This window comes from Mastomys coucha, unplaced genomic scaffold, assembly GCF_008632895.1.
Source record: "Mastomys coucha isolate ucsf_1 unplaced genomic scaffold, UCSF_Mcou_1 pScaffold23, whole genome shotgun sequence".
NCBI classification, from domain to species: domain Eukaryota; kingdom Metazoa; phylum Chordata; class Mammalia; order Rodentia; family Muridae; genus Mastomys; species Mastomys coucha.
In genome coordinates, this window is record NW_022196906.1 from 57,629,117 (window position 1) to 57,656,342 (window position 27,226).

Genomic DNA, 27,226 nt, shown 5'->3' on the forward strand with positions numbered 1-27,226 from the left:
CATACACTTGCTCATGCTTTGTAAAACTTAGGTAGGCAGGAAAGAAGAACTCTGCTTGCTCCATCACTTTCAAATTCCTGAACTTGGTTGACTTTCCTACCTGAGAGGCTGAGGTAGAGCTGAGCATCTCCCTGACCACTGTGGCTTCTCAGCCACACCACCTGACGCCATACAACACTCAAGAAGGGAGCACTCAGCTTGTCCCATTTCTCCATATATCACCAGTGGGTGTGCCTTAGCTGTTCCTGAGGACACTGACAGCTCTGTTATTCTCTCTGTACCACAGCCACACTCACATAGGCACACACACTTCACTGCTCCTCTTGGCAGTTTCCTTTGAGCACAGGCCCATTACATCTCAGTGCTGATTGGAACAGATCCTAAGGAGTCAAGATTCACAACTGTGGAGAGCAATGGCACACCAGTCCTCACCAGAGAGACCAGCGAACCAGTGGTTGTTAACTGCAAACATCCCACACACCTGAACTTGTTCCAAGTCTAAGAAGCTAAAACTGGAGATGCCTATGAATCTTAGCTGTAGACATCACAACCCAAACAGGCTGCACGAGTGAGACCTACACAAGTCAAACAATGAGGCGCTTATAAACCTACGTCTTTAAATCTACCTCAAGCTGGACGTTCACAGCAAAGTGTAACCTGTAACATGGGCATCAACATTTCCATTAACATCTATTATTTATTAATAATTATTACTTTCAAGACAGGTTCTCATGTAACTCAGGCTAGCTATGAGCTTGCTATATATAGCCTGGATAACTATGACCTCCTTGATCCTCCTGCCTCCATTGTTGGAGTTTTGGGATTATAGGCTGTACCACCACACCCGACTCAGGCTGTGCTGGGAAGCAAACCTAGGGCCTTGTGCTTGCTAGACCGGTGCTCTAGCAACTGAAGTTACATTGCCAGCCACACCTCTCCCATTTTACAGGTAAAGGCATGAGCTAACTAACCAGCTGGGGCTACCTAGTTTCCTAGGTAGTGCCCCTACTGGGAACCCTGCTTTGGATGTCCAAACTCTGGCTCCTTGGGATGCTAGTCACATACATGAACACGAGGGAGGGCACTCTCCTCTCTCCATTCTGAGTGGCCCCACTCTCTTGCTCACAAACTGTGGTCTCTCAAAGCTTTTGCCACAGTTGGCATCGGCAGGGTCTCATATGTCCCAAGCTGGTCTGGACCTCTCTGGGTTGCTGATGGTGACCCTGAGTTCCAGATCCTTTCTGTATCTACTTTAAGTGCTGGGATTACAGGTATGCACCACCTTGCCCAGCCCTACAGGGGGTTTTTGTTGTTGTGATCATCTATCTAACAGAGACTACTAAAAGCTCTTTGGTGCCTTTACCGGGATAGCTGTGTAGAGGATGCAGTGCCTGAACTCAGCTCTGCCCTCTGATTTCTCTCACAGCCGCGCAACTGGCTTGCGGCTGCTGGTTCCCACACTTCAGGACACAAGGCCAGGAGCTAAATCTCACTGAAAGCTAACACAAAGCTTCTTCCACAGACAAGTCTGGACACAGGAAAATGCCATCTGCTTCAAGCAATGCTCTCAGGCTTGATTCCTTTGCTTGGTGACTGGGTTTAAGAAGCAACGCAGACATGGTGCCGTCCAACACCCAAACCTGGACACATTAATTTGTAAATATACATAGTATGTGCTCAGTAAAGTTGGCCGGGTCATGGAAGCTTCCCCAAGGGGAGTCCGGTGCTTGGAAACTAATTGTTTCTCTAATGGTGCCTGGGACCCACAGCGTGGGAAAGTTGTGACCAGAGAACTAGCAGGCCAAACTCCACCCTTGGTTTTTGACATATGTTGCCAAAACCAACAAACAATAAAACCTTTAAGTGTCCATGGCTTCCCTTTAGATAAGCACTTACTTAGCAGATGTGGTGTAAGCAGAGGGTTGGGTCTCCCTCCTTGGTGTGCTGTCTATACTAAGGTTCTGGTTCAAGCAGGCTTTGGCCGTGCATGTGTAGCCTTCCGCTCTTACTCAGGGCCCGACAGATAAACAAAGGGGATAGGACTGTGGCAGTGAGCTAGGCAAAGCATGCCAAGGCTGCAGGGCCCTTGGTTCAGTCTTACTCATTTCTTTGTGGAATATTTACACTTTGCTGCTCTGGCGTAGTCAAGACCATAGTAGCAACCCCCTGCCTACTACATGGGAGTGGGAGGCACAGCTCCCATGTAGGGCTCTGCTCAGTCCCGGACTCCGGGCAAGTGGTGAACCTCTCTGAGCCAGCTTTATATGCGGCATCACAGTGGGAATAAGAGAAAGCCACAGGTAAGGCTGAAGGTAAAATGAGATGGTGTGTGGGAGAATGCTAGCTCTTGTTCTTAAAAAGGTATCATTGGCTTGGAATAGTTTCTCATTCAGATTTTGTTTTATAAGCCAGGATCTACGTGTCCCAGCTGCTATCTCAAACTTGCAGGCTCAAGGCAGCCTTTCATCTCAGCCTCCTAAAGAGCTGTGGCTGAAAGCCTATGCCAATACATACATAGTTTTTAAATCATCACACACATACAAATCAGAATTCTTCCTGAATGCATCAGTCGCAAGTTCTGTGCAACTATTTCTTTTATGTCTGTCAGGGTGGTTCTGAGAAAATGAACTAAGGTGACAAGTTTGCCCAGTGTGGGTATCAGAGCATGGTACTCTTTCTTATGATCCAAGCTGTGTTTCACATTTGTGCATAGATCATGATAAATGAACATAGAGACCCCCATCCTGTCCTGTGAGGCCACTCCATTGACAAAGTCTCCTCAGATGCCCAGAGCCAAGGGAAACCCTTTCTTCTCTCAGAACTCATTTACCCATCAAATAAATTCCTATTATTTCATGTCAGCAGACATTTGCTGAGTGTCGGTCTCAGGCTAGGCTGGGTGCTGGAGATACAAAGAGTGGGACTTGATCTGTCCTCTAGGAACCACGATCTGGTTTGTGACTATTACCAGTCACAGCAGCGGGAAGGATAACGCGCTAGAGAAAGCTCCCCTTCTTAACTGCAGCAGGCATGGAAGGCAGCAGAAGCTGAATGCCTGTGGCTCAGTAAGAAAGAGTTCCCCCTGACTGCCAGAACTGGTGGGTGAGGCAAGGGAAGGGGAGAGAGAAGGGCTGGTACCCCTATCAGCTCCATCAGCTAATCCGCACTCTCCTGCTGGGCTGCAAGCAGACTGGAGTCAGGATTCAGGGACCACAAGACGTCCCTCCCCAAAGCTGGGTGGGGCACTGTGTGCTGAGTTGGGGCTCAGGATGTACTCACTGAAATTCTCACTCTGTCTCTCTCCACAAGCAGAGAAAGCTCATGAAACAGCCTGCACCTGGGCACGCGCAGGAGGCTATAATCTTGCCGGCCCTGACAGCCCACCATGCCTGCCTCAGGTGCTTAACCCACTTTTCAGGAGCCCTGCCCAGGCTCTGCAGACCTCCTGACAGGGGCCAGGCTTGCTCTGGAGAAAGACCTTTCCAGCATCTGCCAGCTTCTGGGGTTGCCTGTCTGTCTTCAGAAAGCTGGAGGGAGATCATTCCAGAGGCAAGGCTGTGGCTTAAAAAAAAAATCATGTTTAATTTAAAAATTAGAAACTGGAGCAGGCTGTGAGCACAGGGGTTGATTGAAACAAAATTTAAATTCCTGTCAAGCCCATTTAAACACGGGGGCCCTTCATAGACAATTAGCTGCTCCCTGTGAATGCTGAATAAACTCAGGCCTGGTCACTGTGAGAAGAGAGGCGCCTACTGTGAGGCGCTGGAAAAAAAATTAACTAAAATCAGGCGGTATGAAATATTTAGCCTTCCAGTATATCACAGGGGTCTGCAAGTGTAAACAAGACAAAAATCGATTCCTTGGTGCCCTCAAATCAATCCCCAAAATGGCGAGGGCATCTGCTTTTGCTAAATTTTGTTTACATCGGCAGATTTGCCCTAATTGCGGTTGTTTATCTCTCATGGTCCCTGGGGCCCTAATCTCCCGATTACTAATACTTAACACTCATTTCACATCTAAAGCTACTTCTAATCCTCAACAGGTTTGGGGGGCTCTTAAAATTATTGAAGCCGCAGAGGCGGGAGCCGCAGCCTCTTTGTGAAAGGCCCATTTTCCTATCTACTACCAGCTGGGCCCAATCATCACCAGGGAGCTCCACACAAAGGTGCTAAAAGGCTCCTCCACAATGACTGCGGCTCCGCTGGGGATTGAGACGATGAAAAGGGGCTTTGATGGGGAAGCTGAACAAGAGGCGAAAGCATCCCAGCCAAATAAAGTTACTGTCATAATCAAATGCTGTCAATCACCATGAAAATCCAATTAAAAAATGTCTCCGCACAGCCCTCTTAAGTGGAAAAATGTACCCTATTTATACAAATTTTTGTCAACTCCACACCGATCCCACAATTAGAAAGTCCTGCTATTAATTGAATCCCCCTCCCCCGCAACTTTAGACAGAGATGCAGGTCGCACTGAAGCCTTCTGAGGGAGCCGAGACAAACACAGGCTATTGGTGTACAATTAAGAGTTAATCGGGTTACATTTGAAAATTCCATTTTTATTTGTGCCAGGGGAACCTTTGCTCGAATAAATGAAGGGTTCCTATTCTGCAACTTCAGAATCAGTGACCGTTTATACGAAGAGAGCAGAGGAGTGGGAAGCAGGATACAGGAAGAAACTAGTCCACACTCCAGCAAATGTCTCTCGGTAGACCAGGGCCTGATGTTTAATTCGAATCTTGAAAATTAAATAGAGGACAGAAGACCCAAATGTCTGCGCTGCCTTTCTGTGGTCTCTAAATGGCCATGTGAACCTCAAATTATCTGCAGACAGGTTTAGCACCCTCCCCCCATAACTGTATCTGAAGCTGTACGACTCCCAGTCCCCAAAGGTCTCGCTCAAAACTGCTACAAATTAAAAAGCAAACAACCCATTAAACAAATCCAGCTGGCTACAACTGTAAACAGGAGGCGTCTCATATTTTTCCCCCAGCCCCTGACATTCCTGGTTAGACGAATTAATAATTGATAAGAACTGCATCTATTTATCAGTGTTTTCTCACAGGGAAAACAAGTTTGCTACCTTCAACAGTAATTCCCAAGTCCTGGGGATTGGCTCCCAGATCTTTTTGTGCCTTCAACAGCTAACCATTTCTGGGCATCTGCAACCTGACCACTCTACCCTAAGCACTGGCACACGGGTGGTATGCATCTGGTGTGCTGACTGATGGACACCTCAGGCTCTCCTGCTATTTTATCGGAGAAGAGGGTGCCAGCCAGGAGGCCTCCTCTAGGCCTTGGCTTGCTAATGGTCTTTTGATTTGGAATTAATGGTTGGAGGTGAGCTCTCCAGAGGTCAAATGACAGTGCTGTGGAGGACCTGCCAGGCGCTACAGGCTGTTGTTCTCAATCCCAGGTAGGGCTGAGACACTAACAACTGCTTTGCTCTTGATGGCCATGTCACACTGGCTTGTGAAAGGCTTTGAGTATTATCCTGTGAACACAGGAATGTTCTAAGAAGCTGACTGTACCCAACAGAGAGTGAAAGTTTTCATCAGATTATGTATGTTTGTAGAGGTGCCCTAACTTACAGAGTCTGTCACAATTTCCAGGGATCAACTGTCCTTGGGTGAGCTTCTTCAGGGGACATGTCCTGTTTTTGTGTTCAGCTCTTCCTCTCCAGGAGTGTTTATTGACTGGATTAGCGAGAATGGTGCATGCAGTGAATGCTCAATAGTGTTTAGCCTGCTTGAGAGTCGAGGCCTGAGATAGGCACTGAATTATGAGATCATGCTCTTCCTTCAGCAAGCTTACAATCTAGGTGGGAAAAAAAAAATCGAGCTTCCCTCTGGCTGCTCCTTCTAGACAGCTAGGGTGCTGTAAAAGATCAAACAACACAACAACAGAGCATCCCTGCCCCTGGCCAAGGGCTGGAGGTGCTCAGTCTACTTAGAAGCTCACATTTCCTCCTCTAATCCTCTCAGATGGTTCTGAGGAGCTGTGAGGGTTGACACTGACTGGCTCTGGAAGGAGCTACATGTGCCAGGTGCTGCTCAGCATGGGGAGTGAGCCCTGCTGGGTGAACCTGCAGGGGGAGGACTGGGACCTTAAGAAGGAAGAGGGCTGCCTTCTAGGCTGGACACCACACCCAACAGCAGGACCTGGACACCTCTCAGGGCACCCAATTTGGGGATGCAGGGTAACAGTGCAGCTCCCTCAGCCCCAAGTGAATTGGATGTGAAGAAAATAGGAGGCCAACCGCTCCACCTACTGCACCTGAAATCACGCCTGTTCCTCATGGCTATGACTGCAGCACCTCTGTGTGCCTTCAAATGAGATGCTGAGAAGGTGACAGCTCCGTAAATCATGGCTCACTGCACACTCATGTTCAAACAACTGCAGCCTTACACAGGGAAGTCATAGCGTAACAAAGGATCAGACCTGCAGCCAGTGAGACGGCTCAACGGTTAAGGTGCTGCTGAGTCTAACTTTCTGAATTTAATCCCAGGGTCCACATAGTGAGAAATGATTCCTGAAAAGTTGTGCTCTGACCTCCACATCTGTGCCGTTATGCTTGCACATGACAAATAAATAAATAGCCGGGCAGTGGTGGCGCACGCCTTTAATCCCAGCACTAGGGAGGCAGGGGCAGGCAGATTTCTGAGTTCGAGGCTAGACTGGTCTACAGAGTGAGTTTTAGGACAGCCAGGGCTACACAGAGAGACCCTGTCTCAAAAAACAAACAAACAAACAAACAAACAAACAAAACCCCCAAACCCTCAAATAAATAAATACATGTAATTAAGAGAGAAAGGGATCTGACTTGAAGGATCAGGGAACGCTATCCTCATCTGGAAATGAGCTGTCAAATCACCAGGGCTGAGGCCATCTGTATCTCGATGTGCGCACTCATAACACTCACACACACACATGTGCACGCACACGCACACACGTGTGTGCTCGAACACGCGTGTGCACTTATCCTTTAAAGTCTTATAAAGAGAATAAGCAGGTGCATCGAAGGAGCAACGCCTGTTTGCTGAGGTTATAGTCCAGAGGCTTACTGAAGTGCTAATGTGTTATCAGACATTCAAATTAAAGCTGACTAATTTAGCGCTATCTCAAGCACCCAGACAGTGGCTCTGGCATTGTGATTATATATAGTCAAAGTGCTAACATGAGCTCTCCTCGAAGATTCCTGTGCAGAAGCAAACACAAACTACGTACTCTAATGGCCTTTAGAACCCAAGGAAAAAAAGTTGCCATGGCTATCAGCTGGACTTTGTGAGGTGCTCGAAGGAGTACTCAGTCAGGACTTCTGTCTGTACATTCCCTGTGTAGGCTAATGTGTGTAGGCAAAGGTTCTATAACCCAAGCAAAAATGCAATCTGCAAAAATGAGCCATATGGTCAGGAACATTCTAAAACCAGGTTGTATGTGGCAGGTATGTTGCTACAGGTCTGTAATCCTGGGACCGGGGCTAAGGAGGACCTTAAGGAATCAGGAGGAGGAGGAAGAAGAGGAGGAAAAAGAGAAAGGAAAATAACAGACATATTGTATTACAGGCTAATGCAGGCAATAGTCAGATATAGTGAATGGCATTCATGGTCACAAGAGCTTGCTAACTGTCCTTAGTATTTTGAAAAGTGTAGGTTCCCCCAGCACATGGTCCTTGAGCACCCACGGGGGCTGTGTGAAGGCGCCTTTTCTGAGCACCCACGGGGGCTGTGTGAAGGCACCTTTTCTGAGCACCCACGGGGGCTGTGTGCGCCTTTTCTGAGCTTCAGTCTCTTCAGTAGGATGTGGTGGTGATGCTAGACAGGCTGGGTCCTGTGCTTCAGAAAGCTATGTATCTTCTCACCTTTGTGTCAACCACAGAGGACCCCCAGTCTCCGAGAGGAGACCCCCCCTGTCCTTCTTCAGCTTCCATTACCTGTCTCCATGAAGCCCTGGTCAGCCCCTTTTCCTTTGGTCTTTCTGGTTAATGAATGCTTTTACTACTGACACAGCAGAACAGAAATTATCTTACTTCGCCAAGCGCATTTCACCTTTCACAGTTATCAGAAGGTCTGTGTCTCACAGTGAAGACACTTGTGTGAACCCTAAAGTCACGCTGGGGTCTGAGTGCAGAAGGGACCAGAATCTAGCGCCTTTCATTCCTTGAAGGGGAATGTGCAGATGTCTGACTCACCATACACTTTGATTAATTAGAATAACCAACTAAAGTATCCGAAAATGTAATTACAGACAGGTTCAGGCAAACAGAAAAGCTACCAATGACAATTTAATTTAGAGGAGTTAAAGAAGTTAGCATCTCTTTGCAAGTAATTAAATGTTTAAGCAGGTTTTTCTGGAGCAGTTTGGTGTTTATTGGCCCCCAAACATCACCCCCCCCCCATACACAGAGCCTCATGGAGAAATGAGATGCCTCATGTCTGCAGCTGGGCTCAGGGGGAGCAAGCATCCAAAGCTCTGTTGTGCTTATGCGTGCTGGCTGAACCCTCCCCTATGGCCCACGCCTGCTCCTTGTAGACCCCGCCCCACCCCGCTGTGGGTTTACTGTTTATACTGTGGGTTTACTGTTTACAGTGGTTCCTAAGCAAACTGTGAAGTTCCCATCCCAAGCTGAGCCCCAGGTTGCTTCTTAGGAACACAAAAACCAAACTGGGAGAAGCGCTTACACAGGATGCCCTGTTCTAGAGAGCACAGGGCAATGCATGGGGAAATGTGCAGACTAACGGGCGTTATTAGAACCTACAGAGAAAATCCATGTTTTTAAACAGTTACCGTAGCAGGATAGTAACAGCATAAAGACAATTTCTGTGCCAGCTTGTTTTTCTGAGATTCTCTCTTACTGAACGGCGAGAACAGATAATAACTATTAGTAAATCAAACTCCTCTGCAATATCCAGCTGTGCCTCACGCATTTACATACAGATAGAATGGGTATATGTTTTTAATATGTATGGGATCCGTACTTTTCTCACAGCCGAGGTGCATGTTGCAAAGGAGGAGGAGAATGGGTTCAGATCAGCATGAGATAATAAAGTGGCCTCGATAAAGTATTAGCCAGCGATTGATCTCAAACCGGGAGCTGCTTTCTTCTGACCTGATTACTTACTATGCATAGATTCCATTAAATAGAGCTTAGACATGGGAAGCTCCAGGAAATGCTCTAAATGCATAGAAGGATCTCCATGCTGAGCCCAGATTGTAGCTGTGTGGGTGCCTGTGGCCCTCAAGCGCCTGTTCCTGAGCTATGACCCTCACTGGGGACAGGCTGAGAGGTTAAAGGGTTGCCTGACAGCTGCTGGGAGCCTCGCAGTGCCCCACTGGGAGGATGCTTTCTTCCCCTCCCCCATACCAAGCACCCTCCCCGTGAGTGACTGCCTCCTCCTGGGCTGCTTGTCTGGCCCTGACAGGAAGCTGGAAAGAGCAGAATGCCAAGGTAGCCTGGGAGCTGAACAATCACTGAGGGTCATGGTCCTTTGAAAAACTGGTGACAACTATGATTTCCTCTCTTCATGGAAAGAAAAAAATGCAAATCTGCACACACCACACAGGATTCTGCATGTAATTTCTGGCTCTTCACAGATTTCCCTGATCAAGCCCCCTGAGGCAGCACGTCTCCTGGCTCTGCAGGTGAAGATGTCAGAGTGGAAAGGGCAGGCAGCTTCTTTGGAGTGATACAGGGAAGAGCTATGACTCAGGTCCTTGTCAAGTCTCAGCCTGACCTTCGCTACCACAGAGCCTAATAGGAGACAGTGCCTCACGTGCAGTATTTGTGGTTTTCAGATGCAAGCTGTTTACACAGCAACGTTCTGCATCCTAGCTTCTTAAACATTTAAACAGACAATTTAAATAGCCAAGTAAGACCAGAACATCCATCTCAAGTTGCTTTTCTGTACTTGAGTTTAAGGATCTAATGTAATATTTTGTCTCTTCTAATCTGGTCTTTGATATGATGGAAACATTTCTCCACTGCCTTTGTAGTGTGTCCCTGTTTCAAGTCCCACCATCTTTTTGACTGGCAGAAGCTGACCCTGGCTGTCTGAAGCCTGCTGAAGGGCCTGTCTTCCACTTCCTCAGTGTCCACTGCCTGGAAACTTTCTGTCGAGGTTTCCTGGTACACGGCTACAGAGGCCAAGGTGCATCATGTGGGATTGCACAATTGCAGGAGCAGAGAGAACTGGGGCCGTGTCCGATCTGCCTGGCACATAAGCATGCTAAAGGCTCATGTCTGCCTGCATGGCTTTACTTCCTGGGGCTTAAAGCCGACTCCTGATTTATGGTTTAGGCTCCTGATGCCTGAAGAAATCTGATGGCTTTCAGCACAGGACTTCCCTGCAGTTGAGCAGGAAGTACATTTCAAGAGCCATCTACTCAAGGACAGAGGTCTACATACAGGGCTCAATGCTGCTTTGACAGAGAGGCAAAGTTTTCAGACCAACCCCGGAGTCCCTTTGGAAGAAGAGGAATTCCTCTAGGGACTGCCCAGCTGGTGATACACTGCCCAAGTGAACTCCACCTTTGAGGGTTTGGAATTCTATTAAGCCAAGGCCAAAGGGGTTTCTGTTCCAGCAGGCATTAAATCAGTGGTTCTCAACCTTCCTAATGCTGTGAGCCTTTAATACAGTTCCTTATGTTGTGGTGACCCCCAACCATAAAATTATTTTCACTGCTATTTCAGAACTGTAACTCTGCTACTTTTATGAATCATAATGTAAATACCAATGTTTTCTGATGGTTTCAGGTGACCCCTGTAAAAGAATCATTTGACCTCCCAAAGAGGTCTTGACCCACAAGTTGAGAACCATTACACCAGAGGCTTCTACTGCTCTGAAAAGGTGCAGGATGCACACACATGGATGCTTTGCCTGTTCTGTCTTCTGTGCCTAGAATGGCCCCTTGAAAATTAATACAGTTCAATCCGTCCTTCAAAGGGGCTCTCTATACACTACCCTCTCCACACAGCACTTCCCCTACCCACACAAGTCTATAATGTTCCTGTAAAACTATTGCTTCATTCTGGGTACCTGGCCTCACCCCTTAATGTATAGCTTACTGCCTTTTAAAGCAGCTGTTGGGTCAAGCACAGGACTCTGCTCACAGCGGGTCTTTAAATACATCAATCTGATTATTCACCAGGTTCTATGACCTCATAAGAGGGGATGGATGTTAATGATGAAAACTATGAGTATATTATTATTTGTGTGTTGTATGCACACCTGTGTGTGAGTGTACCAGGGATCCACACTGGATGGTCTCCTCTATTTTATCCTATCTTATTTTCTAAGACAGGGTCTTGAAGTGAAAACTTCTAGTTTCTTTGAAAAGTTAGTTATATCAAATGATGTTTTGTTGGGGCACACAGGTGGAAAGATGTCTTGCTAAAGCAAACGTGTGAAAGAATGTTTTCCTGAAGCAGACAAAGGTGAAAGGATGTTTTGATATAGCAGACATGTGAAATGGCCTGTGATGAAGGATTATAAACATGACCCCACAGACAGTAGGATATGAGCACTGAGCATTGGTTTGGCTTGTTCTGCCTCACTATTCTTTGCTTAACAACACACATGTATGGGTTTGCTTTACATAGGGTTGTTGAGCTTAACTTATGATAACAAAGCCATTGAGAGAAACTTGCCCAAGAACTGTTCATGAGGTTCCTGTGGCACCTTGCTGCTTCTGCAGCCTCACCTCAGGCTGGTTGGTGAGCCTGGTGGTTTCTTCAGGATTGAACTACAGCTGCTGGTTCATGCCTGGTGTCTGCCTGCTAGAGAACTGGACTGCAGCTGTTGAGTCATATTTGGTGTTTGCTATGGGACTGAACTGCTGTCAAAGAAGATCGAGCTCACCCCCAAAGAACTATTGTTGAACAGGTCTACTTCCCCCATATCCTAATATCTTTTCTCTTCCACTACCTTTGCTGGGTGGTGGACTAGAGAAGGTTGAACCCTTATTAAAAGTAGGATGCAAACAGTTTATGCTTACAGGGTCTCTCACCAGACCTGGAGCTCAATGACTGGCTTGACTGGCTGGCCAGAGCCCCTCCTAGAATCCTCCTGTTTCCCACTTCCAGCACTGGGATTAGAGGTACATTACATTAAATTTGACTTAGATTTTTTTTATTTGTGGATGGTGTGTTTGTGTGGGTTGTATATGTGTGCATGAATGTGGGGACCAGAGAAGGACATTAGCTGTCCTCCTCCATTACTCTCTGCCTTACTCCTTTGAGACTGGGTCTCTCACTCGAAACCTTCCTTTTTAGCTAAGCTGGTGGCCAGTGATCTCCTGACACCTGGCTAGGGATCTAAACTCAAGTGCTCACACCGACACAGCGAGCTCTTTACTCACTGCCTGCCTTTCTTTTAAAGAGACTTATTCTATAAAATATAAAATTATGTATGTCTGTGTATTACTTTCATGCCTGGTGCCCTCAGATGTCGGAAGAGGGCATTGGCTCCCCTGGAACCAGAGTTACAGATGGTTGTAGGCCACCATGTGGATGCTGAGAATTGAACCTGGCTGGGTTCTTTGAAAGAGTAGTGTTCTTAACCACTGAGTCACCTCTCCAGCTCCTACGTATGTATGTATGTATGTATGTATGTATGTACGTATGTATGTATGTATGTATGCATGCATGCATGCATGCATGTATCATTGTGAGTTCATGTGAATTCATGCAGGTGCCTATAGAGACTAGAGGATGTTGGGTCCTGTCTCTGGAGTTATGGGCAGTCGTGAACTGCCTGACATTAGGTTGGGAACTGACCTGGGTCCTCTCTAAGAGCAGTATACACTCTTATCTGCTGAGCTATTTCCTAAGTATTGAGATTACAGGCATGAAGAAGCAATATGACTAATTTGAGTCCTATGCCAGAAAACTATGCCAGCCGTATTTTGGCCCTTAACATGCAAGCATTATAAAAATTCCTTGGTCCAGCTTCCTAAGACTTTTGCTTAGGGCATAAAAGCAGTTACCTGCAAAACAACAGAGAACAGAACTTAGTAGCTATACACTGAACTGTATTCTGAACCTGAGATTTAACCTTCAGCTTCACATTTACTCTCCAGAATGACATTTTTTTTTTTTTTTTTTTTTTTTTTTTTTTTTTGGTTTTTTGAGACAGGGTTTCTCTGTGTAGCCCTGGCTGTCCTGGAACTCACTGTGTAGACCAGGCTGGCCTTGAACTCAGAAATCCGCCTGCCTCTGCCTCCCTAGTGCTGGGATTAAAGGCGTGCGCCACCACTGCCCGGCCAGAATGACATTTTAAACAACGATTTTAAAGCTTTATACTGGGTACCCAAGTCTGTAAAATCATTCTACAAATACAGAGACAGTCTGATGCTGTTACATGCATGGCCAGGTCCTGGGTCCAGGTGATCTGGCCTGTCCATCTGAATTCATCCTTATTTAGGCAGGACCACGTGTGTTCATGTCACAGCTCCACCTGGAGTTCATGTGAGAGTTTCCAAAGGGTGATTTGATAACTTTCATATTTCCACAGACCTCATCTTTGATTTTCTTCCTGCGACTTGGAGGGTTGGACCCATAGGGAAGTTTTTGATAATTCTGTGGGACCCACAGCTGGGGGCTCAAGTTCAGCCCTCTGGTACCCTGCTGGCTAGACTTACTGTGCTTGAGACATAAATTGCATGCTTTCTCCCTCCCCTCGCTTCCATTTCCCCAAAAGAAACAGGCTCCCACTACAATGATTAATGGGTGATGGGCTCTACAGTCCTTGAATCCTGAGGAGGCCCGTGCCTTCAGGTGGGAGTACCACCAAACAGGTTAAAGGTAGAAAGGGTAAAGGAACATTTAGAGCCATTAATATGTTACATACAAGGAACAAAGCCATGGTTCCTTAAGATGTGACTCAGGCTCAAGACAAGGGACAGTCCACTATCTTTCCAACTCCCTACTAGGTCCAACTTTAAATCAGAAGCAGCCAGGGAGGTCCCTGTCATGCTGACCTCTGCACACAACTTCCTATCATTTGTTACCTCTTCACCAACAAGGGTGTGCCTCACCTCTGCTATACCTCGGGATAAATTCCACCAAAATCTTAATAGTGAGTACTAGAGGATATTAAGTACAGGATGGTGCTGCCTGTGAGTATGTTTTTCATTATTTTTAAAAATATATTTGTTAATTAAAAAGGTAGGACAGCACAATAAGGGACACAGTGGTAAGTGTCCACCCGTTAGCCTTGTTCTTATGGTGGGGTCTCCTTCCTCAGGGGTGTTTCCTACACATACATCCACATGCATTTATGAGTGCACACATGATCTGCAGGTGTCTTATTTTTAAGTGACCAACTCACTGCAGCAACAAACATGCACTTACACACCGATATCTATTTTATGAAACCCTACTTCTTTGTTTTAATAGCTGAGCTATCCAGCCATAGCACAATAATGACCAGGTAAATGAGTCTCCATTTCTGGAACCTGCTCCAAGCTTTCTCAATTGTGACTAACTGCAAGAACTCCCAAACCATTAGAGACCAAACAAACAAAACCCAACAACAGACAACAAAACCTCCAAAACCACTTAAACGACAGACCAACAAAAAACCCAACCCCCACCCACAGATACAGATGCAAAGGTTTTGGGGATGAATTTTTAACTTGAAGCTTTTAGGAAACGTGAGAGCTAGTTCAGTATGACATGAACGAGAAATGTACTGCAGGTAACACGAGAGGCACATGTGTTGTGTGAGGACGGACTCTGTGCACACAGACGTCTGGTGCTTAGAAGGAAAGCACTGTGGGACCTCAGACTGAGCTGCACCTTGTTTAACACGGCTGAGGCTGCCTCTGACTGCCTCACCTGGCCATGGGGAGCAACACTAAAGCACCAGACAGTGTGCTTTAAACTCACTGCTACCTATGCTGCATCCCAACACGGTTCTAACAGCTTGCACTGTCATATCACACTCTGCAGTAATGAATGACCATTTGGGAATTGAAAGGGAGCAGCTCTGTCCCTTTCCCTGCTCCAGTAAAAGCTGTCCTTTGCAATCAAAGTGACCTGGCTTTGGAGCTAGGGACAAAGCCCCAGCCACCCCTCAGAGTCTATTTCTGAGGAAAGAGCAGAGATTCTCACTACACAGAGGTCTCATTTCATTCTATGTGAAGCCAAGATGACTCCCCACAACACACACACACACACACACACACACACACACACACACACACACACACACACACACCACACGATTCCTGGAGGACTGCCCTATACTTTAAAACTTCTTTTGCTGTCTTGTTTCCTGGCTAGGGCTTCTGAAAGGCAGCACCAGCAAATGTGACCCTTGAATGAAGCAGATGAAGAGAGGTCTGCATGAAGCTTCGAAATAGTGGGTTTTTCAAAAGTGAAACTTAAGTCCAAGGGTCTGAGCTTCAGAAATACCTACCCAGGGCCGGGGATCTTGGTCAGCAGGAGAGTGCTTGTTCAGTATCGATGGGACTCTAGTTTCAGGCTCCAGCATGGAGAGAAAACAAAAACCCTACCCAATGAAGTAAACAATGCTGACTTTCTAGCCTGTGGATTTTTAAAAAATGTCCTGGTTTTAGGGAGGGTGGGACTGGAGACAAATTTATGTACAACAGGCTGGCCACACAATCCTTGTGTGGCCAAGAATAATCTTCAACTTCTGATCCTCCTGCTTCTACCTCTCAAACGCCATGATTACAGGTAAGTGCCACTATGCTAGGTTATAAGGTGCCATTGATGGACCCCAGGGCTCTGAGCACGCTAGGGCAAGCTCTCTACCAAGTGGAGCACAGCTCCAGTCTTTCCTGCAGGGCTTTGTTGTAATGTCAAGCACAAACATGGAACTGGAGAAGTCTAGTGCACTGGAGAAGGCTCACTCACCATCAGCTCCTCGGGCGCCGGTCTTTCCTTGGGCTGTTTCCTCATGCTGCAGTAGAAAGACAAAAGAGCCCCATTCATATTTTTTTTTCTTCTGATATTCTCTACCATGGCTTCTGCTGGAATTTGGAAGTCTGCAATCTTTGCAAGCTCAATGCTTGTCCAAATTACTAACACATGGTTCCTGTCTTATGGTGGCCTTGAGTCAGACTTCTGGGGACACTGTGAATCAATCTCTTATTAAAATTACTTCTGAGGGATCTGGAGAGATGGCTCAGCAGTTAAGAGCACTGACTGCTCTTGCAGAGGTCCTGAGTTCAATTCCCAGCAACCACATCTATAATGGGATCTGACGTCGTTTTCTGGTGTGTCTGAATACAGCTATAGTATACTCCTATACATAAATAAATAAATCTTAAAAAAAATTACTGTTGAAATAAAGGTATGTTTACTGTTACTTAATCTTTTAAAGATTTATTTATTTTATGGGTGTTCTGCCCACACACAGGTATGTGTAGCACGTGTGTGCCTGTCCCACAGAGGTCAGACCGTTGTGTCTGATCTCCTGGGATTTGGCATTGCAGGTGGTTGGGAAGTACCATGTGGATGCTGGGAACTGAACTCAGATCCTCAGCAAGACCAAGTGCTCTTCACCACTGAGCCATCCATCCCTCTGGCCCTGTAATTCTATTTTTGAAATCATTGTGAAAAGAGCAGCAATATTCTCTTCCTGACTCAGCTGTCAACTTATTTCAATCTTAAAATCAGGGAATTATAGAGTTCTATTTTGGTCATTGGGAAGGCACATGAGAAAACGCTTCGTGGTTCTGGCACTCAACGCCGAGCTATAAATAAAGGGCAGAAGTGCAGACGATACTCCGGGCCACAGATGGCTCCCGGCATGTCCTCTTGACTTGCACTTATTTTATCTAAAATGCAAGGTGATAATTCATTTCACAGCTACAAGACAGTTAAGCTTATTTACGCCCCTCAAAGAATCACATTCCTCATGCAAACTGTTTCTTGTCTTCCCTTCAATAGCTACAATTAGTAGTAGTTGCCTGTACTTAGCTATGTGATGAAGGACCACAAATGGTACAGAGGTGACCATGGGCACTCCTTACCTGTGGCCATGTGCATTTGTGAGATGGAGTCATGAAAAGAGATTGCTGTCGTTCCTGACATTTTTTTTTTTTTAAATAGAGAGATTTAATGATCATTTGGTAAACGAGAAGCATACCTAAGACCCATTAATGACAGACGTTGAGGACATCGAGGACATTTGCCTTCTCCATAAATTAGCACATGCACCTCTCAATGCTGCATCTGTTAGCAGTGACTGAGCTGTGTGGACAGTGGAGTTGGTAACAGTCCTGACCTGACATTCCACGGTAACTATATCTCTTGGGAAAACAAGGCTACCACCCACCGTCATTTCTGTCCTGACTGACATCTGTAGAGATTTCAACACAGGTCATTCCTGTCTCCACAGAACTTTTATATAATGTCAATTAATGTTTTGGACAGGAGGTGGTAAAGAGGCATTATGCACTGTTCTCCTGGTTGCCCAGTTTTGCCCCACCTCCAGGCTGGTCTCAGCCCACACAGAGAGCACGCAGCTGTGGGAAACCCATCTTCTCCCTGCGATGCCCCAGTCTGGGCTCCAGGCAGCCTGAACTGCGGGCTGTCCCTCAGTCTCTGCATAGAGTGTGGCGCGATATACTTCTAGTGTCCTCAGGAGTTATGTGTATTGGACATTAGGAGGTTAATCTGTTTCTGGACAAAGGCTCTAACAGTTTTAACGAGCTTCAGGAGCTCATGGGCCCAGTGTATAATTAATAAGCATTTTCCCCTAGTATGGCATGCTTTGGAAACAAAGGCTTTTTGGAGTAAAGACAGTTTTCAAAAGCTACAGAATATGATGTAAGTATTTTAAGTAAATAGAAACAATTACAATTTTTAGATCTGGGGGAAATTTTCTTCCTCATTTTTTTCCTGGTGGAATATAAACCGTACAAGACATTTTCATTAAGAGGTAACATATTACACTCAGTCAAAAAGGTGATAAAGCTTGACATTTATATTAAGGAATATTTCTTGGTTTCACTTTTGTGTACCCATCAGATGGATCATGTGGGGGAGGGGACAGCGCACAGCCTTTCCAGTTGAGCAAGAACTCTGCCCACCCCACCTTGCACTGCTCCAGAGCAAAGGCTCCTGGCAGAGGCTGCCTGTGCACCTCGCAGGAAGGGGAAAGGAGAGAGGAACCGGGGAGCTATGGAGTTTCAGAATGTTTGGTGTGTATTGCCTCCTGCTCTGAAGATCACCATTCCAATGTCCCTAATTGCCTCATCTCTCTGGGGTAATTCCCCATGCTGGGGTGAGCCAGAGGGCAGTGGAGCAACTGGCCTCCTGAGGCCATACCACAGAGGTCCAGCAGGAATGGGGAGAGGGTGAAAGGGCTAATAAAAGAAAGATGTGCCCTGTCAGGAGGAAACGGCAGAAGGCTGGAAAAGAACCCTGGGCTGAAAACTGTTTCCTCAGGGTAAAACGGTGAGGCCGAAGGCTGTGCCTCGAGGCTCCAATGACCACTCCTGCAAAATCCTGCATTTCCTTTCCATTCCTCCAAGGTTGGAAAGGCCTTAACAAGGGTCTCTGAAATATCAAACTTGAGTGAGATGTGACTAAATTGTGTTTAAAACACACCTGAAGACGAATTATTTACTGGGAATCAGGTGAATTAATATACTACTGCTTTTGCTAAGTAACAGGCAGTTTTATGGATAAATCAAGGTTACATTAACAAAAAAAGCTTCATAGGTCTATCAATGGGAGCTATAAAATGATGTATTTTTTGGGGAAGAAAAATCAAAGAGGTTTCTCAGTTTACTAAGACGGGGGGGGGGGCAACCTATAAAATATGTCCACAATCCTGTAAGTAACATAAACAATTCTTGGCTTTGTTGCCCGAGCTGCCCAAGGCCCCGAAGTCCCTCCCATCTCCAAAAGGAAGCGGGGAGAGTCACAAGGTCTCAGAGTCTTGAAGTTAATGGCATGTATCATTCACATTGAGGGCACAGGGCTTTGTAAAAGGGGGTGTGAGTGTGTCGGGGGATAGGGGATGGGGGTGGGGGTGGTGCTCACCACTGAGTGATGAAATGTACGAAGGGCTCCGAGAACTCTCCAAGCGGAAGGACAGGCGAATCCTGGGAGGGAGGAGGAAAGAGTCACCCAAAGTCACAGTCCCGATTTTTTCCTTCCTCTTCCACCCACCGAGGAGAAGCTGGAACGCCATAAGGCCTCATCCAATTAAAAGAACTGGCTGAGCCCTCCTCCACACAGTGAGGTAAAGATGCCAAATTTCAAGGCACACACATTTTATGATGGTGAGAAACACAGAGCAGAGAGGGAGGGGTGGGGGGAAAAAGGACAATGATAGCCACAGGGTAGGAAGGAAGGTAGGGAAAGTGTAAATGAGAAATTAATGATTATTTAAGTAACACACAAATGGTCTTGTAATTAACAAAGAGCTGGGAAATTATTCTTGTTTTGACCTTTGTTTCTTTTCCTGGATTTGCTATTTATTTACACCTTCCTGTTATTTACATTTTATTTGTATATTTCACTGCTCTTATCTGCTTTCCCCTTGCTGTATACTTGCATTGTGTTTTTTGCTTGTTTGTTTGTTTGTTTTAATTTAAAATACAGACACTTTGTAGGGTAAGTTGTTTCCTGAGAAGAAATTTCATCTGTTCTGCTAGTCTGGGCCAACTGTTGTGTCAGGAAGCCCGTGAATTGGGGACATAATGAGAAACTCCCACCTCCGCGACCAGACAAAAACCAGGGGTGGCCATAGGAGCAACTCAGAAAGAGCAGGAAGCTACCCAGCAACAAATGACTGGGCTTCGTGACCCAAGGAGAGACCCCATTGCCATTCGCAGAGGAAGGCTTTAAGAATTTAGGAGTTTTTCCACGAGTGACAGAGAGCGCCGCTGTGTTTAGAGCGTAGCAGCTCAGGATGTAATGAAATTACACTGCAGAGTACTTCAACAGTCATCTCATTAGGCCTACAGTTGGAACAAGAGAGCCACATAAAGTAGGCAGCTGCAAATGACTCCGTTCTCATCCATTCTCATTTGCTATTAAAAATACCTTTCGGCGCCTTTTTCCCTCCCTGACACCCCTACACAAAGTGCCCTGCAAAGTATGATACATGCACCTATTTAAATTAACAAAGGAATGACTTATTTTAATCTCACTGCGCTTTGGAGTGCTTTGGCCATTTGGATGAGCAATATATCATTACATACAACCTTCCAGCGCTGCAGGCTAGGAACTCAAAGCATGCAGCATTTGGTGGGAGCCAAACAATTTCTCTAGCACACAACTGTGTCAAATGCATGCATGTATTCATTATGGAGAACGAGAGGAAATAGCTTTGATGTAGTGGAAAGTAGAGGAAGATAAAGGCACCTCTGCACTCCGAGTGTCATTATCAATAGTGGCAGACAGACACAACCGCACAGCCTCCTATGTGATTAGTAAATATACATATAATTGCTGTGGCCAATTATCAGAAAAATGAGATCGGTAATTACAAGACAGAAAATTAACTAGAACTCTTATTAAGGCTTTGTTTCCGATTCAAACACTTTGGAAACTGCTGGAAAATACAATTAAATCAAAAGGAACTGAGGGGGCCAAGGCCACAAAAAAAAAAAAAAGTGTGTGAGAGAGAAGGTGAGCAAGCTCTATCTTGGCTTCTACATGTGCACACTGAATTTATTCATCCAATGAAAGCAAGAGGGGAGAGGATGGCGATAGCAATGACGGCTGCAATTCCAAACTTGAAATTGTCACTAGTAGAGAAAGCCTTCCAGGAGGACAGAAAACAAAGGACAGGGGGTGAAACAAAACCTCCCTCATCAACTTCAAAGCATTACTCACAGGCGACACCAAGAGCAGGGTGAAGCAGCTACTCAAAAGGTGCAAGGCGCACAATAACGAGACCAGCCCCTGTAACACCACTGAATGGCCACAGAAATCCCAATGGCTTGAAAAGCAAAAATAAAACATGGTATCAATTTAAGACCTGGTCTGTTCTGGGGAAAGCCACTGGAGATGGGCAGGAACTGACATTTTAGCTGGGCATGGTGGTACAAACCTTCAGTCCCAGTGTGCAGGAGGCAGATGGTTCTCCTGAGTTTGAGGGCAACCTGGTCTACATAGTAATTGTCTAAACAGCCAGGGCTACATAGCACTATGCTGTCCCCCCAAAATTAAAAAAAAGACAAAGAAAAAAGAAAACCCAGAAATGACATTTTTGTGTCTTCAACGGCTGTGAGTGAGAAGGTAGGTAAAAGCTGAAGATGGAAAATTTATAAATTCTCATCTGTGAATGAGCATCGCCTCTGCACGGGTCTTTTCTTTCTTGGATGTGTGTGTAGGGCCAAGTATCTGAGTGGCCACTGCTTAATTGATTTATATATTTACTTATTATTTTTCAAGACAAGGTCTTTTTCTCTGGAGGCCTGGATGGCCCTAAACTCACAGAGACCCACCTGCCTCTGCCTCATGAGTGCTGGGATTAAAGGCATGCAGCACCAAGCTCTGCCCAGTAGTTGCTGTCAAACTCAGTATTTAGGAAAATAAAGCTTGGTATCTTAATGTAGTTGAATAACTTACCAAGACAGTTAAACTTCTGGACTGGATTTCTACAAAGACCTTGTATAAAACATGATGGTACTGTGGCTTTTGCTGCAAGGTGGGGGGTCAGAGTCACTTATGACTCAGAGACCTGGCAGCCTGACAAAGGGGTCACTTGAACATATCAGAAAGGAAATGAGACACGCAGCATCTTATGTGGATATTCAATTTTATTTAAGACCTAATATTATAGCCTGTTACATGTCTCATATTATAAAACTATGGAACACCGGGTGGTAGACATGAATAATTTATTTTACTTTTGAGAACAGCAGCCCATGTTGACTTTGGAGAGTCGCAGAGAGCGGATTCTCATCTCAGTGGGGTCTGGAAGAAATCACTCATCAGAGATGCGTGGGGGACAATCTAATCTCAAGCGCATGCCGTCAGATATTTCTTTTTCATTTTAAAATCCACATCTCTCGCATGCCTGAAGGAACACTTTTCTGAGAAGCACAGGACTAGCTAGTGAGCGGGTGGATGGAGAACAGGTGAGGGTGGCCCTGGAGAGCTCAGTGTTCTACAAAAGCACCTGTGAACATACCAAGAGAGCAGCGGGCAAACTGTCTGCCGATGGCCATACTGCTGAAGAGATGCTTTCAAGAGCACTAAAGAAGGAGGAGAGGGGAGGAGGCGGGGGAGGAGGAGGAGGAGGAGTTAGTGTAGCTCAGGATGAGAAAGGCCTCTAAGAACATGCCTATTTTGTTATTTTGTTCAAAGTTTAGGGAAGGAGCAAGGTCAATCACACTAAAAGTTAGGCTCTGGCTTCCTGAGGGTTCACCAGAAGGTAAGTATCCCATCATCATGGGGCTGGAGGGGACTGGGGACTGACACCCATTAGAGGCTGGGGTGAGGAGTCAGAGACTCCAGTAAAGTAGATGCTGCTACCGATCAAAATTCCCAGGCAAGAGGAAGAAATGCAGTTGGAAAGAGATGTGTAGACTGAGGAAGCTTGTACACTAATGTCTCTGGAAAGAATGGGTAATAGAAGCCTTTAGGTCTTGGGTACTGGATGTCACCTCGAGGGCTTTCTTGTCTAGATGCTTTTTGAAAACATCTAAGCATGAAGGTCTGGACTGCAGGAGCAGGCACCACCTTAGCCAAGAACCTTAACCTGAGACTTGAATCCTAAAACAACTTTAGAATCCTGCAAAGGACTACAAGCTGGATCCTGCCACCGAGCAGGCAACTGCTAAATGACAGCAGCTGCCACGAAGCATTTCAGTAAACAGTTCTTGGTTGACAGGGGGGTTGTCTACCAATCTCAGAAGCTTCATAACTGTCTGGTCAGCCCTTCTGCTGAACAAACAACCTAACAACAGGCCGCACACCAGAGAACAGCGAAGGACACTGGGAAAAAAGTTTGAATGATGCCTTTGCCTTGTGAGTAATGAACAGTTCAGAGAGGTCAACCCATTACAACCGAAACTGTTTAATTATTAATTATGCACAATCTCTGAGCAAAGGGACAAGTCTGGAATGTTTAATGTGTGCTAACTTCAACTGGACTCTCTCTCTGGGTATTTTGTTATTAGCACTTGTCAGCAAGGTACTCAGGCATAAAAAAAGCCAAGTAGCAGAAAATCGTGTGTGTGTGTGTGTGTGTGTGTGTGTGTGTGTGTGTGTGTGTGTACCTGCATACTCATTGAGGTGGAAGAAGGAAGAGGCTTAAAGACATCTAGTCCCAACTACAGTCGCTGCCAGCTCACACAGAGGTAAGTCTTTGAATGAGAGCACTTGTGGTGGACTACAAGGGTAGGAAGGGCGGGTATTCCACATACAGAAAGCATAAATAAAAAAATGCTTTTGAGGCAATCAACCTAAAAGGGGGTCACTTTTGTGAAAGAATATCCTGTTTGAAAACCATGTTTCTTGGCTTTAAAAGGATCACCAGGATGCTTTGCCAGTGGGGGAAAGCACCAAGGGGAAAAGACACAGGGTGATCTTTAGAGCTGGCTGCTGTCAGCCTGGCTAAGGAATGAGAGACCCTGCCATAAAGGAACAAGGGAGAGTGCTGGAGGACTCCTGACCAGACCGACTTCTGAATGCTCCTGACCAGCACTGGATGCTCACAATTGCCTGCAACCCCAACTCCAGGGGATCTGATGCCTTCTTCTGTCCTCTATGGGCACCACACTCATATGCATACACCTATATGCAGACATGCACACATATGCATATACTTTAAAAAAAATTCATTGAAAGGACCTGTACCATTAATGTTTACCTCTAATACACACTACTCCTGTCCCCACAAATAATCACATGTCTGAGTAAGGTCAGGGCCCACATCTGTGCCCACATTGGCATCCTGGTTGCTGTACTGGGTTTGACTCATGAGAGTTGTAAATGGGAAGGAGGGATTCTCTATTGTCTCCAACTGCATGAGAATCTAAAACTATATTAAGTGAGAACACTTAAAAAGAAAAAAAAACCAGCCAGGCAGTGGTGGTGCACGCCTTTAATCCCAGCACTTGGGAGACAGAGGCAGGTGGATTTCTGAGTTCGAGGCCAGTCTGGACTACAGAGTGAGTTCCAGGACAGCCAGCTACACAGAGAAACCCTGTCTCAAAAAAAAAAAAAAAAAAAAAAAAAAAAAATCAATAGGAAGCTGGAATTCTTAGACCCCTGCTTTGTTACAACTGGAAAAGTTGAGGAACCATTGTTTAAGACATATTTCTGAGGACTTCAGTTTTATGTTCACTCAGAAGTAAAGATGACAATGGACTTTTACAATAATGTGGTGGTTAATTCAGACACTGCTAGACATCAACAACACCCCAAATGGAAAATCATGTATCAGACACATGATAGTTTTCTCAAGCGAGCGCCTACCACATCAAAGACAGTAAGTCTGGCGCTGTGGGATGACTGATACGATATCAGGGAATGGTAGATGTGAACCTCTGCTCTTCACCTGCCCTCTGCCCTCACTGCAGGGAGCACATGGAGTATGAACACCACAAATGCTTCTATTTGCACAAACACTGATATCCCTCCAAACAAGGATTTTATCTCACTGACATATGGAAGGCAGAGGGATAACTAAACAATCTTGGGGCTATTGACTTTATTTGTGGGTTCTGTGATCAATGTTAAGATGCAGTAAATTCTTCTAATGGGGGAGGGACTGGAGAGATGGCTCAGTGGTCCACAAGGATGAAGACTGAAGTTCAGAGCCCAGCACCCACGGGTATGTTTCTGCAAATACCTATAACCAAGCACCAAGAAGAATAGACACAGGGTGATCATTAGAGCTGGCTAAGGAATGAGAGACCCTGCCTTAAAGGAACAAGAGAGAGTGATCGAAGACTCCTGACCAGACCGACTTCTGAATTCAGCATATGCATCTGGTCACATGTGTACACACTTCACATATGTGCCTGTACCCCTCCTTCCTCACACACATACACAAAAGAGTAAGTTCTCTAAAGGGTCTCTCTACAGAGCCTTGGCTCTCCTGGAACTCACTATGTAGACTAGGCTAGACTTGAATTAAAGCCATGTGCTATCACGTTTGGCCTGCTTTCTAAGTTTTGAAATAGCCCATTTTAAGATATACTGTTGCTACAGTACCAAGCCAGTAAGTAGTTAACATTAAAGAGTCACATGAAGTCAACACTGAATCTTGTTCTGTATTTTCATGGTAAGTCCTTTAATTCGAGTCTGATGTTCCTAAAGCTCGGCACAAACATATCTGGTCTTAGGTCCTGTGGTTCATGTTAATTAGTACAGCAATCTTAGATCACTCCATTTCTACTCATGGTGCTGGGGTCAAAGGTTATTTGTAATTTCAGTGTCTTCAGGTCAGGCAGAATAGCATTTTGCTGTCAGATCCCAAATTGGTTTTTGAGCCTCACTGTTCATTCCTTATAGTAGCCATCTCTGTGGGACAACTGGCACAATTCACAGGCCAAGTCTGTGTTCTCCAGGGAAGGAAACCTAGTTGGTTTAAAAATGAAAATCCAGGGCCAGGGATGTAACCCGGCTGGTACAGCATTTGCCTAGTATGCAGCGAGCCAGGGGTTAGTGTCCACAGCATCGTGAAAAGCTAGGTGTGGTGGTGTAAGCCTGCACCCCAGAACTTGGGAGGTGGGGAGGGAGGACCCTAAAACTCAAGGCCATTCTTGGTTACTTAGGAGGTTTAAGATCAAACTGGAATATAGGGACCCTGTCTTTAATAACTAAAAACCCAACAGCAAATGAGAAAATTAGACCTCCCCCCACTTTTTGTTATAGACATATATGCTAGTCTATAAACCAAAAACTTCCTGTGCAGTAGGTAATTGAGGTTTTGGAGGGATAGCCTCAATGGGTAAGAGGGCTTGCTATGCAACGTGATATCTTGAGTTCAAATCCCAAGAACCCAAACAAAAAGTAGTATGTGGTCATATGTGCCTGTATTGACAGCCCTGTGTGTGTGTGTGTGTGTGTGTGTGTGTGTGGTAGTGGTGGTGGGGCAAGAGGATCAGTGGGGTTTGCTGGCTATCAGTCTCCCTCTGTGTTCATTGAATGACCATGTCACAAGGGAATTGGGTAAGGAATGACAGAGCAGGACATCCAGTGACTTCTTTTGGCCTCTGCACTCACATAGGTGTGTGCGCCCACATACATGTGTACATATATGTGTAGGTACACCTTACATAAATATACATACATTAAAAAAAGAAGACAGGCCGGGCAGTGGTGGCGCATGCCTTTAATCCCAGCACTTGGGAGGCAGAGGCAGGTGGATTTCTGAGTTCAAGGCCAGCCTGGTCTACAGAGTGAGTTCCAGGACAGCCAGGGTTACACAGAGAAACCCTGTCTCGAAAAAAAAGCAAAAAAAAAAAAAAAAAAAAAAAAAAAAGACAGTGTTATGGAGGATAATGAGAAATTAGTTAAGTTTTAGTATTTTAAAAGTCCTCCAGGTTTGGATCTGTACACTTCTGTCACGACTGCCAGGAGAGAGGAGAAAGGTAGGGACAGAGAGGTGCGGGTGTTCCTGCTGGTTAGCCGCTCTGTTAGAGACATGAGCCCCGCCTCAGCAGAGGCCACCAGACACAAAGCTTATTTAAGAGCATTGCCACTTCATGACCTGAAGTGTGCTCTTTATTCCATGCTGAGATGAACTTGCCCAATCCCGGGAGTGTTCTGAGACTAGCACTGGTGCCGGAACGAGGCTCTGCATTTACCAAGGCATGTGAAGACAGCAGCAGAGAGGATGGCCTCTCAAGGCTCAGCTGGAGCCCAGAGCCCTCCTCCATCCACCCCACTCTACACTGGGCCCGAGTGGAGGTAGTGAAGGATGATTCAATTTCCACCCTGGGTCACTCCATATCTGGGGTTGCCAGACGTGACAAATTACACGTGTGGGCGTTTTGGTGTGAAGTTCTGTCTGCTGGTCTGGCCTGACAGTAGCAGTTCATTTAACTTGTCTCAGATGGACCTGGAGCCAGGGCTAAAGGCTTGAATTCTCACTACAGAAACACCCACCCTGCCCATAAACCCTTCAGTCAAGGGAACCAGCTGTTAGCCAAGAGAATACCACCACCAGATGGCTTATAAAAACCCACACCGTACAAATGAATAGGACCAAAGGAATCTGTCTCTAGGTAATTGAAACTGACATTGCAGATATTTTTTTTTTTTTTTTTTTTTTTTT

At 45.8% G+C, this 27,226-nt stretch overlaps 1 protein-coding gene across 8 annotated transcripts in view; it reads right to left on the bottom strand.

Moving 5' to 3' along the window:
- The window catches only part of Map2k5 (mitogen-activated protein kinase kinase 5), a 215,282-nt gene that overhangs the window by 15,172 nt on the left and 172,884 nt on the right, over nt 1-27,226 (bottom strand). For all 8 annotated transcript variants that reach the window (XM_031343241.1, XM_031343240.1, XM_031343239.1 and 5 more), the window contains 2 exons: nt 19,021-19,082; nt 15,880-15,925 (listed from right to left, as the gene is read on the bottom strand). In XM_031343241.1, the coding sequence (XP_031199101.1) occupies nt 15,880-15,925; nt 19,021-19,082 (108 nt within the window). The remainder of the gene's footprint in view (nt 1-15,879; nt 15,926-19,020; nt 19,083-27,226) is intronic.